The sequence below is a fragment of the Nelumbo lutea genome, chromosome 7 (genome assembly GCF_056320005.1).
Source record: "Nelumbo lutea isolate HS-2025 chromosome 7, American lotus-T2T, whole genome shotgun sequence".
Classification (NCBI taxonomy): domain Eukaryota; kingdom Viridiplantae; phylum Streptophyta; class Magnoliopsida; order Proteales; family Nelumbonaceae; genus Nelumbo; species Nelumbo lutea.
In genome coordinates this window covers 53,485,072-53,502,450 of record NC_142690.1, presented here as the reverse complement: position 1 = coordinate 53,502,450, position 17,379 = coordinate 53,485,072, and the positions used below count along the sequence as shown (strand labels likewise).

Below are 17,379 nucleotides of genomic sequence, written 5' to 3'. Positions count from 1 at the left end.
TAACTCTACCCTTTCTATTTACATACATATTGTCTTAGAGTACCCATAATTTTTTTGACAATTGTCTAAAACCTTATTGCCATTAACACCATTAATGGAAAAGACAAAAAAGACTATTTTACTCCTTTTTCTCATTCAAAATTTCAAAATGAAACAGGAAAAATTGGGGGAGAAAGAGATAAGTCGAGAGAGAAGGAGGGAGTTTGTACTAGCAGTGCAACTATTGCTGGTGGACTGTGGAATAAGGGAGGGAAGGGGTTAGCCATTCATTTTGCAAGAGAGCACGGAACTCATTACTCATTGCAGCACGCCATCGGCTATCACGTGAGGCAATGGACTAAGAAGGAGGTTTCTCTTCGGGAAGAGAAGCAACACTGAGTGCATAATGTGGGTTAGGCTTGTAGAAACCGGATTTAGAACTTGCTTTGAGTGGACGTAGTAGATGAGATTGTAGTGGTGTCACGAGGCTCATCAAAAGTAGTGGAAGACACATTTGAGGGAAAATTGGTGGTAAGTGCAGTGAGGGCAGTGGAAGTGACAAGATGAACAATGATATCGTCAATGTTGGTATCCAAAGAGGTATGTGGGGCACATGCATCTTTGGGGATGGTCGATGCAATAGAGGTGTAGCAGCTTCTATATAGGGCTGAAAGGGAAACATACATAGGGGCAGTCCCAAGATAGAAGTGGTGTCCAATAAGAATGGTACCATGGAGGAGTCTTTCATATCCTTATAAGAGAAAGAAAATTCATCATTAAAACCCATGTCGCGTGATACATAAAGACAACCAGTGTAATATGGAGGCAACAATAACCTTTGTAGTCTAGGCTATAGCCAATAAATGTGCACAAGTCATTGTGCAAATTTGGATATCAAATGCACCCAAAAACCTTAAGAAAGTCATAATCTGGGTGATTTCCAAATAAGAGCTCAAATGGAGACTTGTGGCAAAGAGAAGTTGAGGGCAATTGATTGACTAAATATGCAGAAGTAAAAGTCGCTTCTTGCCATATGGTGCATCGAAATTTGGCATGGTCAACCAATGTGAGCACAGTATCAACAATGTGACGATGCTTAAACTTCGGAAGCCCATTTTGAGCATGAATATGGGGCAACTGAAGTAATGAACAGTACCAACCTCAGAGAGATAATTTTTGAATTTCTTAAATTCATCACCTTTGTTAGATTGAAAAATTCTAATAGAACAACCCAACAATTTTTCAACCATATTGCGAAAGGAAATGAAAATCGTCAATGCATCAGATAATTAGCTGTAATAGGAAACAAATAAGTAAATCGACTAAAATCATCAACAAAAATAATATAATATCGATGTCTAATGGGACTGGTCCCCATATATCAAAATAAGCTAAATTGCGATGTTGGTGGACACTAATGGCTTGTTTGGGAGGGCTGAACCTAAGGTAGATTTGGTTCAACCAAGCGGATTCAACTGCATAAATAATATAAGCTATGTCTGTTGACATCTAGCTTAACTGCCTAAAAGGTCAAAGAATGATAATGTTGACAAGGTGTTCTGGAAAACCGATTCAAAGAGGCTGAGGTGGACAGCCCTGCCCTTCAACTGGTTGATCAACAGCCAAATACAAGCTGCTGCGCTTCAGCACTCCCATAGGGCTTTCATGTAGTGGCCTGGCTTTATGAAGTGAGCCCCACTCGCACAGCCAGCTATATATCTTTCAACCAAAAACATGGCCTTCCACTTGGGGCCCATTTAGTTAGTTAGGGGCTGGTCTCCCTTCTCATATGCATGCATTTCTACACTTTAATTCTCTGTGCAGAATATTTTATTGGAATTAGTTGGGGGATGTCATCAGCTTAGTATTTGGGAGCTGAAATTTTTTCCTTAGGCTATTTGTTTGAAATGCGAACCCGAATTAAATACAAATTTGGCTCCTGGTTCAGTTTTGTATTCCAATTTTATGTAAATTTGTATTTTGTCTCAGTGACAATGCAAATTTTGCATCCAAAAAACTGATGTAAAATTTATACCACCTTCCTCTGATCTTAATTAATAATTCCCTTTACAGTTTACACATAAATTGAGGATCACTTGTTTCTCACCTCACTCTCATGTATTTACACCAATGCAATTAAACAAACTCACGAGCCTCAGAAATATCAGTATTTTCACTAAGAAATGAATCCAATTCATTATTTATAAGATCATAGAGGATCAAGATATTAATTCTTTAGATATTTGGTGGATTAAAACCAACTCTACATATTTGTCTTTGTACTCCTTCCAAATTAAGCCTAAAGCCCAAAATAACTGTCTCAAAGCCAAAGATTCCGTTAAATTAAGTTTCTTTTTCTGGTTTCTCCAAGGTAGTTCAATCTTGAAATTTCTCCCAAGTAGTTCAATCATAGCAGAGCACCAGCCTTCCCAAACAAAGCCCTAAGTGTCCTTGTGCAAAAATAATAGAATGCATTTAAGGAGGCTTGAGTGGTGAATTAATTCAGTCCAAACTCATGGTAAAAATAAAAGAGGATTGGCCCAAATATTAAAGGTAAACGGCAATGCACCCTTTTACAAAAATATGTTTACAACCTTTAGTAGTTATACAAATATCTGTAGTAATATCAATGAGATCCTCTCTCTCTCTCTCATAGATATTCTACACTTTTAATTAATTCTCTGTGCAGAATATTTTATCCCATTAGTTAGGGGATCTCATCATCTTTATATTTTCAAGTTGAAAAGTTTTCTTTAGGATCAGTTTAAAAAGAGTACAAAATACAAATATGTGCAGTGCAAATGCATACAAATTAGTACAAAATTTAAGGTTTTTCATTCTACATATTTGTATTTGTACTCCTTCCAAACTGAGCCTTAGGCTCTAGTCGTTTGCAATTTGCAAACCTGAGCTAAAAACCAATTTGGCTCCTCCTTCAGTGGTTATTTGTATTCCTATTTGATGTAAAATGTATACTATGTCTCATTTGCACTCATTGACAGTGCAAATTTTGCATTAATATATTCAAGTAAAATTTACACCACCTTCATCTTAATTCTTTTTACACATAAGTAAGGAGTATCGTTTTGCCTCCCACCTCACTCTCATGTATTTACACCAACGAAAAGAAAATGAACCTCAAAAATACGAGTATTTTCACGAATAATTCTAAAGAATCCGATTCATTATTTAAAAGATCATAGAGAATCAAGCTATTAAATATTTAGATATTCAGTGCATTATATAAAGCCCATCCTAGATCACTCTTTTCACTGCAAATTCATCCATGGCAACTCCCAAGTTTAATGCTGTGTGCTTATCCTTCATTTTGTTTGTTGTTCTCCCAAATCTTTCTGCGCTTTATGAATGTAAGTCCAAGCTCTTGTTCTTTAATTTGTATCTCTTTTTTCTTAATGGGGTTCTTAACCTTCAACACCATTGCTACATTATTTTTCTTCTTGTTGATTTTATTTTGTGGGGAAACAGGTAGAAACGATGGCAATAAGGAGCAAATTTCAAGCTTGGATCCTATGGATGAGATGAAAGGTGTAAAGCTACACGTTCCGCCATGTGCTCCGTTCAAATGTAACACTGGTAAATGCTGGTGTTGCTTAACAGATCCCAGCGGCAAAGCTCCATGTTACTACACCGAAGAAGATTGTCTTAACAATTGCCCTGAACCTCCACCTCAGGCTCAACCATTTCCATGATCAAGTCTTTCTCATGGATTTTCCCACATGTCTATGAACCCTGAATAGTAATACTATCTAAAACAATGGAGTGCTACATTATGTTTTCCTTTTGGGGTTTCACTCTATGTGATAATTACATATAATAAATGATAAATTTATCGGTTAACCAAAGATACCATGCATGCATGGGTGTAAGGAATTTTTGTTTTGTTTCTTTTTCCGTCCATTTATCTTAAACTAGTAAGCATGCACATGCTTTATACATGATAATTTTTAATGGCGATGATAGTAAATAATGTGTTTTCCAAATTTTCTACAATTATTATATATCTATTTTTATAAAAAAAATTTTTGGTCGCACTTAGTTTTATCAATTTATATGATATTAGAGATGTCTTCCAATATTTTCTACAGAATATTTTGTATATTTTTTGTAATCTTTTGCATTAGCTTTCATCTATTTTAATTATTATTATTATTTAGTTATGAAATCAAGGATTGACACATTTAAGTCTAAAGGGTTTTTTTAGTAAATTAACCCTAAAAGATTGATACATTTATTCTTTTTGTCGTAATTAGTTAAGATTTGGATTTAATTAAGGGCATGCAGTCAATGTCAGGGAATGCACCATTAAGGGGGTCTAATAATGTTAATATATCAAGAATTAATGGCCATTCAATATATGGTATGAAATGACTGACCCAATAATGACAAATATCATCGACAAATAATTTGCATGGGGGATGTAGCAGCAGTAAACTGTGGGCAACCTATCTTTTATTATATTTTGTAATTCAAAGTAAAGGTACATGGCCTTACTTCAACTTCATCAAGACCTAGAAGCAAATAATTTCTCTAGTTCTGCTGACGGAGTGGGAGCATGAAGCAAGAACACACCTCTTTTTTCAAAAAATAAGAAATAAAGAAAGTCTAGAATCCACTAGAAGAAATTCAAATGTAATCCAGATGGGAGTGTGAACAGATATAAAGTGCGACTAGTTATGGTTTATATTATGCTGAGACCTTTAGTCCCGTTGTGAAGCCTACAACTATATGAGTTGTGTTGATCATTGTTGTGGCCAATACTTTTCCAATCCAACAGTTTGACGTTCAAAATGGCTTCCTTCATAGTGATTTAGAAGAAGACATCTACATGAAACAACTCCCAGGTTTTGAGCATCTTCAGCTCTCTAATTTTGCTTGTCATCACTTGAAGAAATTCTTATATGGTTTAAAACAAACACCACGGGCTCGGTATCAACAGCTTAGCACATTTCTTGTGCACTCTGTATTCACTGCTTCTATTGTTGACTCTTCATTGTTTGTGCCTTGCTCCCCTCATGACTCTCTCTATATTCTCATTGACGCCAATGACATCATTGTCATTGGATCCAATTCTACTGTAATTCATGAACTTATTGGTTCTATGAGCTCTTCCAATGCGGCCAAAGAACTTGGTTCTCTGCAAGAAATTTCTTGGGTGTTGTAACTCATAGAGATTCTATTGGTTTATTTCTTTGTCAACATCCTTACATTGTTGACTTAGTAAAAAGGACAGGTATGGGTGCGCTAAACTTTGATCACACCTATGGCTACTACTACTCGTCTTAACACAGATTTGTTGAATTTCTTAGCTGCATTAGTGGTTGTGTAACTAATAATCACTACAAGAAATTTGACTTGTAGCAACAGATAAAACCATTGCGAGAAGTCCTTAAACCCATTGCTAGAGACCTATACCAACGGACTAGCGACGGATACAAAACCGATGCATCTTCCACCGTGGCAATAGGTTCTGGCAACGGATAAATAAAATCATTGTTAGAGACATCATTTAGCAACAGATATAACCGTTGCTATAGTCTTAATCTCTTGCAACGGATCTTAGGTACTGATCTCCGTAAGATCCTCACCTTTATTCTCAGTCAAGAAGAAATTGCTAGAGACATCATTTGACGACCGGTTTTCTTATTTCTTATTATTGCCGCTTCTACTAATAATCTCTGTATCTGTTACTTTGTTAGTTAAGTCGGTTAAGAATTCCAATCCAGCAGCCGTTTCTACTAATAATCCTACTCCAACTCCAACATTTTAGCCTTCCTTTTCGGTTGGCCAGCTGTCTTATTTCCTATTCTTGTCGTTTCAATCACAATCTTATCTGTTACTCGGTTAATTAAGTCGGTTAACAGAGTTCCATTCCAGCACACGTTACTACTCTAAGTAGGATTCTTGTTTTATAAATAGTAAATAGTATCTGCCTCTCACTCTCACTCTCATTCGCATACACACAGCATCATCAACACTACACTTGGTCCGATTCAACACCGAGAAATCATTACGGTAAGTCTCTTCTCCCTTCCTTTGTTTCTCTTTCTTATTCATTTTCTGTTCCGTTACACTTGGTCCGATTCAACACTGAATGGCTTTGGAGAGATTGGTTTGAACTTGTTTGAAACCTGATAAAGTATGAAATTATTTATAGTGAATGGCTATGAGTCATTCTAATTAAGGAGTTCTACAGCTATACTTGTTAGAGATTAAGAAACATATGCATGCATTTGTATGTATCAGGCCAGTGTGAGTTTATCTTACAGCACCGGCCCCAAGCCAGGATAAAGGAGGAAGGTTGCGTCAGGTTGATAGCTGGCACTAAAACTTTTTCCGAATTCTCATTATCACGGATACTGGTTTTTCTTTTCATGTTGCACCAATAATTTAACAATGAATATGTCATTAAACAGAATGAAATGGTGAAAACAGGACTCATGTATCCAGCCCCATATGTTCCACTGTAATTTTGTTTCAGGATGGCAGTGGTAGAGAAGAGTTGTATTGTGGGTCTTCTACTACTATGTGGTTGCACCATAGCCTGTTTTTGGCATAATTTGGTCATATCCTAGCTTATTTCTTATTTTTTGTTCCTTGTGGCGTGGCCACATTTGCTGTCATCTTCCACTAATTTCTCTTATAATTCCTTTACTGTCACTCTCTAATAGAATCTCATCCTTTCTATTGATATAGAAAAAGTAAGTCATCCACTTCAGATACCTTGTACATTATATTATTATCATCCATCCTTTCTCAATCTGTTAGGTTTAATTTCTTTCCATTTTTCTCTCTTATGCAGATAAATGAATATAAATTCTCTTAAGAAAAGCTATTTTTATTTATACCTTTCTCTAAGGATTTCTTTTACACACTCTATGTATGCAGTAATATCTATAAGACCAAGAAAACACATATGTGGAAGGGTCATAAAGTATGAACAATGACTTATTTTATTATTAATCTCCTTATTGTGAATATGCATGTGTTGTAATTAAACTAATAGTTCCTACCTTTTTCTGGAGTGTTTATTACCGCAGGGTTGCACTTTTCTTGTGATGCATCTGTGTATAGAACTCATGCTTTTGGTTCAAACATTCTATACACAGTTTTGGAAGGTTATTTTTTTAAGTACTAAAATAAATAAGAAACGCTAATTATTCAAATAGAATTGAAACTTCCAACTATTTGATCATGTTTTAGTGAACAAGACATTAGTCAGTCTACTTCTATTTGTAGTTAAAAGCATGTTATTGGGAAAAATCTGGTTTTGCTTTTAGTAAGCAATTTTGTGGGGAATATTACTTCAAATTATTTGGAACAGAAAATATATTTCAGCATGTATGTTGAAAAGGAAAACCAGAATACCCCAAAGGATCTCTGGGTGATCCCCGCCTCTAGTATGCACTTAGAACTATTGAGGCTACTAGGACTTGGCTAACTAGATATTAGATCCTAAGCAAGAATGGGTTGAGGTTAAACCCGACTTAAGTGGTTGTAGGGTGCTATGGATGAAGTTGAGGTAATAAACTTGATGTAAAGTGCTAGGGTTGTCAATTCTGTGGCGACTGCTGATTGGAAGAGTTCTAAGAAGGATAGATGTGTAGGTGATTAGATGGGATAACTTTCTTGGAGTGGGTCAAGGGAACCTAGCAAGGATGAAAGAATTTTTGGTCAACTAGACTAGGTCATGCAAGGGGAATGTTTTAAATTAGTGGGCCTCTATCAAAAATTAAAAAAAAAAAACATTTAGAAAATAAAAACTAAGATTGAGCTTGAAGCTGGAAACTTTGAAAAATCTTTTGGGGTTTAGGGAATTCGATTAAGATTTGAAAGGGAATTCATGGACTTCGGTATTTTCTCAAGTTTGTAGAATGTTGATTTTTTTAATTGGCTTAAAATTATGTGAGTTAGGATTTGATAAAGATACTTTATTTAATAATCCTCACAATAGAACCTCATGGTCTGATAATTTTATTTCTCATTAAATTATGAACCTTTCCTTTATTGTGTTTTTGTTGGCTTGATAGATATATTTTTATTATGAGTTAGATATTGGGATTTGATGCTATTTGGTACATTTGTTCTTTTTACTCATTTTATTATTAATTTTAGGACTTGGGAAACTAGTGTTGTAATTAGGATCAAGTTCTAATTTAGAAAATACTCTTGGGTTTTGGAAAAGATTAAGATTTGAAGAAAATGCTGAGAATAATTGGTTCATGTTTATGAAACAACAACCTTTTTTAGGTTTCTCCCCAAGAGCAAACTCATTGGGTTGAATATCACTCAATTTAGAGAAGAGCAAGAAAGATATTTAAGCTCGAAAGTTTATGAAGGATCATGAGAATGTCTTTTTGACACTAGCTAAGTGAATATTAGTCCTTACACCATATGCGTATCTACTTGACGTCCCTGAGTTTTGAAGATATGAAGGTTCAAGTGGCCTTTTGATATTATTTCTCAAGAGTAACTCATAGAACTAAACATTTATTTAGCCTAAGTTCAGTTGAGGGAATGAAACATCCTTTGATATTGTTCATGAGAGGGTTAGACCCTTTACCATATATATCTACTACATCCTCCTGGAGTTTGAATACTTAGGATGGGTCAAAGTGGTGTTTTGATAGAGTTAGGGACCTACTGAGCCAAGAGATGGGCACAGGATAGAAGAGACCCAAAAAAAAATAGCCTTTTGATGCTATTTCTTAGGAGTTGAGCTCATAGAGTTAAGCTCATAAAGTCATGCATCTACTTAACTAAGGGATAGGCATTGGACAGATAATTAAAGGGGTCAAAAATGCCCTTTTGATGCTACTTTTCAAGAGCAGAGATCATAGAGTCATGCATCTACTTAGTCAAAAGATGGACATGGTACAAATAATGAAAGGGGTCAAAATGGCCATTTGGTGCTATTTCTCAAGAGCTGAGCTCATAGAGTCATGCATTTGCTTAGCTAAGATAGGGAACAAAAACTTGGAGTTGGAAGATAGTCATTTGAGAGTTTCAGATTCTAATAATTGTAGTTTTGATTTTGATCTTAACTCCTAAATTTCTTATTCTTATTTTCTTATTATTATAGTTTGAATCTTAAAAGAAATTTGTAGATTTGATTTTGATTTATTTAATTGGTTTCATTTTTTTGTATCTATTATTGTTGTTATTTGGCTTTGATTTGATATATTGAAACTTGCTTGGGATCAAGCTTAGACTTGGATAAAATTTGGAAATTTGGACCTAGGTGTTTCTTTCGATTTAAAAGAGTTTAAGCTTCATGTTTTAAATCCTACTTCTAATGATGGCAACCTCATAGTGCAACACTCATAGTGTCCTACTCCTAATTATAGTACAATTCCTCTTTCCTGCTTTCATCTAAGGATTCTATATATGGGTATTCTAGGTGCGATGTAGGTGGGTTCTAGACTCTAAGGTTCCAACAAGGTTACTAGTTTTCAAACCTCTACCCATGGACAAATTGACTTCTTTGTTTGGAGGCTAGTTTGAAGGTTTTGTTGGAGCCTTTGTAGACTAAAGTCTAGATGCACACACCTACTATACTTCCCCTAATAGGTGGAAAGGGGCTCTAACTCTATTTACATGAGAGTGTGTGTGTGACTATGAGTGTTTAGGCATGCAAGAGAAATGAATACAAAGGAAATAAAAGAATGGAAGAATGTAGTCATATGTTCAAGTTTACAAGCAATCCTACAAGTCTCTAAGTGGCAACATTTGGGGATCTAATAGAAGATAAGTTCTCTTGATGCATTTTTAACTAAAATGAAGAAAAGGAAAGAATAGAACAAGGAACAAATGCAATTTATTGCTATCTAAAAACTAGGCTAATAATATTAAGTTATAGAAAAAACGAAAACTACAAATTTTGAGAGATTATCAAATGAAAAGATGGGGGGAAGAAAAAACCCAAAAAAAGGGTGCTATGACAGAGGGTGCGATGCGATAACAGGGCACGGAAAGGGTAGATGGGTGTAATGAGGTGCGATAAAACTGAAATACAGTGCGATGGGTATGTTCCAATTGTTAGACAGTTTGTATGCCCTTAGCTTTAATCAAGATGATGTACTTTATGAATTTATTGTAAATGAATAAAAGTGCATATTTGATTCATGGTCCCTTGGTATGTTTCTTTGTAATACCCTTAAACTGGACACTTAATGAGACTTATGTTAGTTTAGATGTTCATAGCCAGTGGGTCGATCTGGGGAGACCTATTCTGACAAGGTTGACACTGTGGTGCCACCAAGTCGGTTGGGGTGGCCTGTCTCAGCTGCCAGGGTGAGACCTTAGGCACATACAGTGTAGGATTAATTGAATCTTTGAACTAGACCAAATTTCTAGTATTGCCCTGGACCTTGGTGATTGATGGGCAAAACTGGAAATTTACACCCGACCCTAGACTCGATTATGATACTACACTGGGTGTCGGATTAGGCTATCTTTGATGTACCATTCAGTGAGATCCTTAGTGGGGGTCAAAACTTGGGTATGTTGGGACAGTCTGAGAATTCATCTGAGTGGGTGATCATAGTGACAGGATTAGCCCCTTTGTCGGACAAAGGTAATGATCAGGAATGGACTCTCATTGATGGAAACCAAGACTGCTGGCAGTCGATTTCAATCGTTGATATTTGTTTTGCAAAATATATTTTATATGAGATATAAAAGTATATATATTATGGTTTCGAAAAGGTTTGCAAAAGGTTTTAATTCCCATGATCCATATAAGAAGAGAGTGCAACACTGTTGCTTGCAGCCGAGGGAGAGGTCATCTCTTGTCGGGCAGTGTATGATCATTATGGGTTGAGAGGTTAAGTGTAAGACCATTGAGGATAATACCTGATGGGCTAATCTTGCATCTGCCCACAGTCCCTGAGTATTACAAGGTGGCTTGGCCCAGGGACCACTTAGGGTAAGCGTTGGGCCCATAGAGACCATGAGATGGTTTTCAGGGGGTGCACTGTCCTTAACAGTGTATTCGGCCAGACCTTGTAACAAAGGTTGGGCTGAACCCATGTGGCTGATGTATAGATCAATGTTTGGGTCCCACACCATACAAAGAAGCCCAATTGGGCAGCAGTTTGGAAGGCTAAATGAATACATAACTTTAAATGGTTCTTAAGCCCATTTCAAACTGGACTAATTTGATTAGTCACTTAAGGGGCGAATTCTGAGATGGATCAGCTGATAGGATTGGGCCCAGACTCTATCCACTTAGAGAGTCCAAGATCTAAATAAAATTTAGATCTGGAAACCTCCTAATTAGATTAGGAGATGGTTGATCTGATCTGCAGATAAGATAAGGGTTATTCCTTATCACTTAAAGGGACTTCTTATCTAGATGTGATTTTGATTAGCAACTCCTAATGGGATTAGGAGCTGATCCCTTTAAGTCTATAAAAGGAGAAGGGGGCAACAGCCTTTAGACATGCAACACACACTCTTGTCTTCAAAGTTGAGATCACAAAAAGAGAGAGTTCTGCACCTTGCGAATACTCTCTTGCCGCCTTCTTCCTACAGCCGCCGCCTACAGCAGTTCGATCTCCAGTTCTTGGGAGAAATCAAGATTGGATCTTGATACCAATCTTTTGGAGAAAAGATTGGTTGGAGCCTAAGAAGTGAAAGAATGATAATGTTGATTAGGTGCTCTGGATAACCGATTCAGAGAGGGTGAGGTGGGTGGACAGCCCTGTCCTTCAATTGGTTGATCAACCACCAATTTGGTTCTTTTGATTTTTTCACCAAAGCATAGCTTTATAATCCAACTAATGCTAAAAATAAAAGTGGATTGGCCAAACAAAAAGGTAAATGGCAATGAAACCTCTTCCAATCTTTTAGTTTTCCAAATATCTGTAATAATATCAATGAGATCTCCTCTCATATATATTAATATTCTATACTTCGATTCTTTATTTAAAATGTTTTATGTGCATTAAAAAGAGGATGCCATCAGCTTTATATTTGCGAGTTGAAAAATTTTCCTTAGGCTATTTGTTTGCAATACGAATCTGAACTAAATATAAATTTGTGTCCTAGTTTAGTTTTATATTCCTATTTAATGTAAAATTTATACTTTTGGCTGTGTTTGGTTGCAGTGTAATTTTATTTGCACTAAAACAAATGCATGGGAATGCAAATGAAAAATATGCAAATTCTTGTTTAATTTTGTTATGGGTTTTGCTTTATTCTACTTCAGGTGGTGATTTACTTCATTTATACTGCAATCAAACAAGATAAACTGAAATTTAAAACAAAAATATTTCAGAATTTACACACAAATAATTTACACTACCATAATTTTGCATCAGTGCAAATTTATTTGCATTGCAACCAAATACAGGCTTTGTCTCATTGGCAGTGCAAAAACTGATGTAAAATTCATACCACCTTCCTCTGATCTTAATTATCTTACATGAATTGAGGATCGCATCTTGCTTCCCACCTCACTGTCGTGTATTTGCAGCAATGCAATTAAGCAAACTCACGAGCTTCACTAATAAAAGAATCCAATTCATTATTTATAAGATCACATAGAATCAAGATTTTAATTCTTGAGATATTTGGTAGATTACAGCTAAATTAAATTGGCCTTGTCTCATAGATATTCAAATGCATGTTATATAAAGCCCATCCTAGCTAGAGCACACTTTTACCTGCAAATTATATTCATCCATGGCAACTCTCAAGTTCAATGTTGTGTGCTTCATTTTCTTTGTTATCTCAAGTGTTTTTGCGCTTTATGAGTGTTAAGTCCAAACTCTTGCATATGGTCTTTTATCTATTTCTAATCTATTTCTTTTTTTTTTTTTCTATTAGTTGGGGTTCTTTATCTTCAACATCATTCTTACATTACTGTTGTGTGGTGAACCGGAAACAGGAAGAAAAGATGGCAAAAAAGAGGAGGAAATTTGGAGAATAGATCCCATGGAGATGAATAAGGGTGGTATAAAGCTAAACATTCCGCCATGTAATCCAATGCAATGTAAACCTAATAACGAAAAATGCTGGTGCTGCGTAACAGATCCTTATGGAACATGTTGGATCAACCAAAATGATTGTATCCAACTTTGCCCTCCGCCTTCACCTCGGCTCAGCCATTTCCATGATAATTCTGCTTTCTTCATGTCTTTTTCCTCATCTCTCTAGCTAGCTATCAGATAATAGCATAAATAACAAATTTACCAGTTACATTATATCATCGTGTATCGTTCTGTTATAGTTCTATCTTTCTCTCTGTCTCTCTGTCTAGATATTCTAAGATTATGAAAATCAATTACCTATTTGCTCAGTTATAGTGCTTGGGATTTAATAGAGGTTTTTCACAAAAATATGTAAAGATTCTTCAAAGAAATAGATGTCCAGTCAATCTTACCTATTTGGTGAAACATTTTTTTTTTGATTTGGGGGTGACTTTCATTGGTTTTGTGTGTCCAATGGGTGCTTGGGGTGTGTCAAACATTGCATGCCCATATTTGGGGTTGACAGTGGCAAAAAACCTAAATTTGATAAACTTTAAAATTCTATTTTGTCTTTTTCTTGGTTTTAAGTGTAAGTATCTTTGGATTTTTGGGTTTTTTGGATCTATTAGGCTCTATTTTGATTAGTCTAAGTGTTCTAATGGGTCAAGAATGGGTCTGGCATCATCCATCACCCTTTTGGGACTTCAGGTTGGGACAAATGAGAAGATATGGCAATTTAATCTAGTGCGTCGAAATGAAATCTTTCTCGTTTAACAGCCAAACTGGTGAATCTAGTCAAGAAATTTGTGTGCTAGGGCTTTTGGGGTTTCTGAACACAGTGGTGATGTCTAATTGGTCAAATAGGCTCGGGATGATTGAGATATATGACTGACAAGTTCGGGTCAATGAGATTTGTAGAAATAGAATCTTTGGGTTTCCAAAGCAAAATCTTACTTTTTCAATAGTCAAATGGAGGTGTTTGGTCATGAAATTTGTTATGCTGGGGTTATTTGGGTCACTGGACATAGTGGCAGGGTCTGGTTGGTCAAATATGGATTGGATAATGGAGATTTGAGATGGGTGAGCTTTTGATCAATAAGATTCGTCACGACAAAATCAAAGCTTAATGTTGGGTCAAACAAGGGAATTTTGGGATAAAATTTGGTGGTTAGGTATGGATTAGGATTATGAGGCTGTTGGAAGGATTTGATCGGGTTAGGTATGTGTAGATCACGGGTTCTAGGTTCGAGGAGCATCGTAGTGTTATACATGTCGAAATAAAATCTCTGATGGATGATTGTCTAAATACGGTAATTTAGGTTTGAAATTTTGTGCGATTGGTTGTTTGATGATTTCGCTTCATGTTATGGACTTTGTTTGGGAATCAAGTATGGTGATGTAGCATAATCAAGACCATCGAAAGGGAATTATGTAGATTTAATGATGGATTTATGGGCATTTGGGCTAAAAATTGGTTTCTTAGAGTTTTGGCATTTTTTAAAGTGACTGGCATGGTCCGTGCTAGCAAGCTGTGCTAGCTTGGCCCGGCCCATGTTACACCTCTACATGAATGCAAAGTGAGAGATTGAGTTGTGGGCCATATATACTTTATAGCTTTTGTGAATAGTGATGGCAATTTTCCCCATTTCCTTGATCCCCGTGGGGATCCGCCCCGAATGGGGTGGGGGTGAGGATGGTTCTCCCGCGAAGATCATAATGGGGAAATTTTCATCCTCGTTAGCTGGATTGGGGCGAGGACTAGGAGAGAGCTCTCCGCCTTATGGGATCTCTACTAATATATGTATATATGTACACATATGTACATTTATATATGTATATATCTATACATGTGTCTATATGTTAATATTTTTAAAAATAATATGGTTGAATATGTTTGAATCTTTTCCAATATGGTTATAATTTTTAATTTTTTTAAATAAAATAAAAAACAACAACAAAATGATTGACATTATAAATAATCACAGGGATTAGGGATAGGAATGGCAATTTTCCCCATCCCTAACGGGTAGCCGACTTCCCCAACCCAATGGGGTCGAGGATGGAGATTGTTTTGGTGGGTTAGGGATGGGAACGAAGATAAATAGGAATCCCCAACCGGGTTCAGGGTCAGGATGGGAATTAAGGTCCCTGACCCCAATTATATATATATATATATATCCAAACATATTTAAAACGTTATCTATAATTTAATTTTTTTGTTTATTTTAAGTAAATTTAATTTTCAAAACAAATTCCATTATCCAAAAGAAGTTTGGGATTCGGGTCCCCACAAGAAACCCATCCCCATCAGGGATTAGGGATGGAGGACAAATTTTATCCCTAGCAAGGATCATGAACAGGGATGGGGGTTAATTTTAGAATCAGGGGCAGGACAGGGAATATGATCCCTGCCCTGTTGCCATTCTTAAGTAGGAATCCCTATGGGATGGGGATGGGGATAACCTTATCTCTATTAGCGGAAACGAGGATGGGCACAAGGATGGGAATTTTCACGGAGACGGGGATGGGGAGAGGCTCCCCACCCGATTGCCATTCCTACTTGTGAAACATCATTAATATTGGTTAGACAACTTTTATCCCATATTGATACATGTTATAAATATATACATTCTCAAAAATTAAAAAAAAAAAAAAGATTATGAGACCCTTCATGTGAAAACTTTAACTTATAATGTTAATTTCCTACGAGAAAAAAATGTGGATACGAAGTAATGGTTTGGGAGGGTAGCTTTGGTTTAACCAAACTAACCCAACTGCATATTGACAACTGGCTTAACTGCCTAAGAAGTGAAAGAATTATAATGTTGACTAGGTGCTCTGGATAACCGATTGAAAGAGGGTGAAGTGGGAGGACAGCCCTGTCCTTCAACTGGTTGATCAACAACCAATTTGGTTCTTTTTGATTTTTTCACCAAAGCATAGCTTTATAATCCAACTAATGCTAAAAATAAAAGTGGATTGGCCAAACAAAAAAGTAAATAGAGGATGTCATCAGCTTTATATTTGCGAGTTGAAAATTTGTCCTTAGTCTATTTGTTTGCAATACGAATCTGAACTAAATATAAATTTGTCTCCTAGTTTAGTTTTGTATTCCTATTTAATGTAAAATTTATACTTTTGGTTGTGTTTGGTTGTAGTATAATTTTATTTGCACTAATACAAATGCATGGGAATGCAAATGAAAAATATGCAAAATCTTGTTTAATTTTGTTATGGGTTTTGCTTTATTCTACTTCAGGTTTTGATTTACTTCATTTATACTGCAATCAAACAAGATAAACTGAAATTTAAAACAAAAGTATTTCAGAATTTACACACAAATAATTTACACTACCATAATTTTGAGTGGAAATTTATTTGCATTGCAACCAAATACAGGCTTTGTCTCAATGGCAGTGCAAAAACTGATGTAAAATTCATACCACCTTTCTCTGATCTTAATTATCTTACATGAATTGAGGATCGCATCTTGCTTCCCACCTCACTGTCATGTATTTGCAGCAATGCAATTAAGCAAACTCACGAGCTTCCCTAAGAAAAGAATCCAATTCATTATTTATAAGATCACATAGAATCAAGATTTTAATTCTTGAGATATTTGGTGGATTATAACTAACTTAAATTGGCCTTGTCTCATAGAATGTTCAAATGTTATATAAAGCCCATCCTAGATCACACTTTTCACTGCAAATTATATTCATCCAGGGCAACTCCCAAGTTGAATGTTATGTTCTTCGTTTTCTTTGTTCTCCTAAGTTTTTCTGCGCTTTGTGAGTGTAAGTCCAAGCTCTTGCATATGGTCTTTCATCTATTTCTAATCTATTTCTTTTTTTTTTTCTATTAATTGAGTTCTTTATCTTCAACGTCATTCTTACATTACTGTTGTGTGGTGAACCGGAAACAGGTAGAAAAGATGGGAAAAAAGAGGAGGAAATTTGGAGAATGGATCCCATGGAGATGAATAAGGGTGGTATAAAGCTAAACATTCCGCCATGTATTCCAATGCAATGTAAACCTAATAACGAAAAATGCTGGTGCTGCGTAACAGATCCTCGTGGAACATGTTGGATCAACAAAAATGATTGTATCCAACTTTGCCCTCGGCCTTCACCTCAGGCTCAGCCATTTCCATGATAATTTTGCTTTTCTCATATCTTTTTGCTCATCTCTGTATCAACCCAACCTTGTCAATGCTAATAAGGTCTAAAATAATGATGGAGTGTGCTACATTATGTTTTCTTGTCCTGATGGGGTTTTAATACTCCAGCTAGCTTTCAGATAATAGCATAAATAATCGATTTAACAGTTAAATTATATCGTCTTCTCTGGTTTTGTTATAGTTCTTTCTCTCTCTATATATTATAGGATTGTGATGGTTTTTAACCCT

The 17,379-nt window shown here is 35.9% G+C and overlaps 1 protein-coding gene across 1 annotated transcript; it reads left to right on the top strand.

Moving 5' to 3' along the window:
* The first annotated feature begins 12,684 nt into the window (after positions 1-12,684).
* On the top strand, positions 12,685-17,165 carry LOC148846416 (EMBRYO SURROUNDING FACTOR-like protein). The gene is made up of 3 exons (XM_088955972.1): positions 12,685-12,738; positions 12,829-12,979; positions 16,897-17,165. The coding sequence occupies exons 1-3, from the start codon at positions 12,685-12,687 to the stop codon at positions 17,124-17,126; spliced, it is 435 nt and encodes a 144-aa protein (XP_088812098.1). The 3' UTR covers positions 17,127-17,165.
* The last annotated feature ends 214 nt before the right edge of the window (positions 17,166-17,379 follow it).

Coding starts and splice junctions, on each gene's coding strand:
- LOC148846416 (XM_088955972.1), top strand. CDS start 12,685: ATGGCAACTCTCAAGTTCAATGTTGTGTGCTTCATTTTCTTTGTTATC. Junction 12,739..12,828: donor TTTTCTTTGTTATCTCAAGT/GTTTTTGCGCTT, acceptor TTTTTCTATTAG/TTGGGGTTCTTTATCTTCAA. Junction 12,980..16,896: donor AAAGCTAAACATTCCGCCAT/GTAATCCAATGC, acceptor AACCGGAAACAG/GTAGAAAAGATGGGAAAAAA.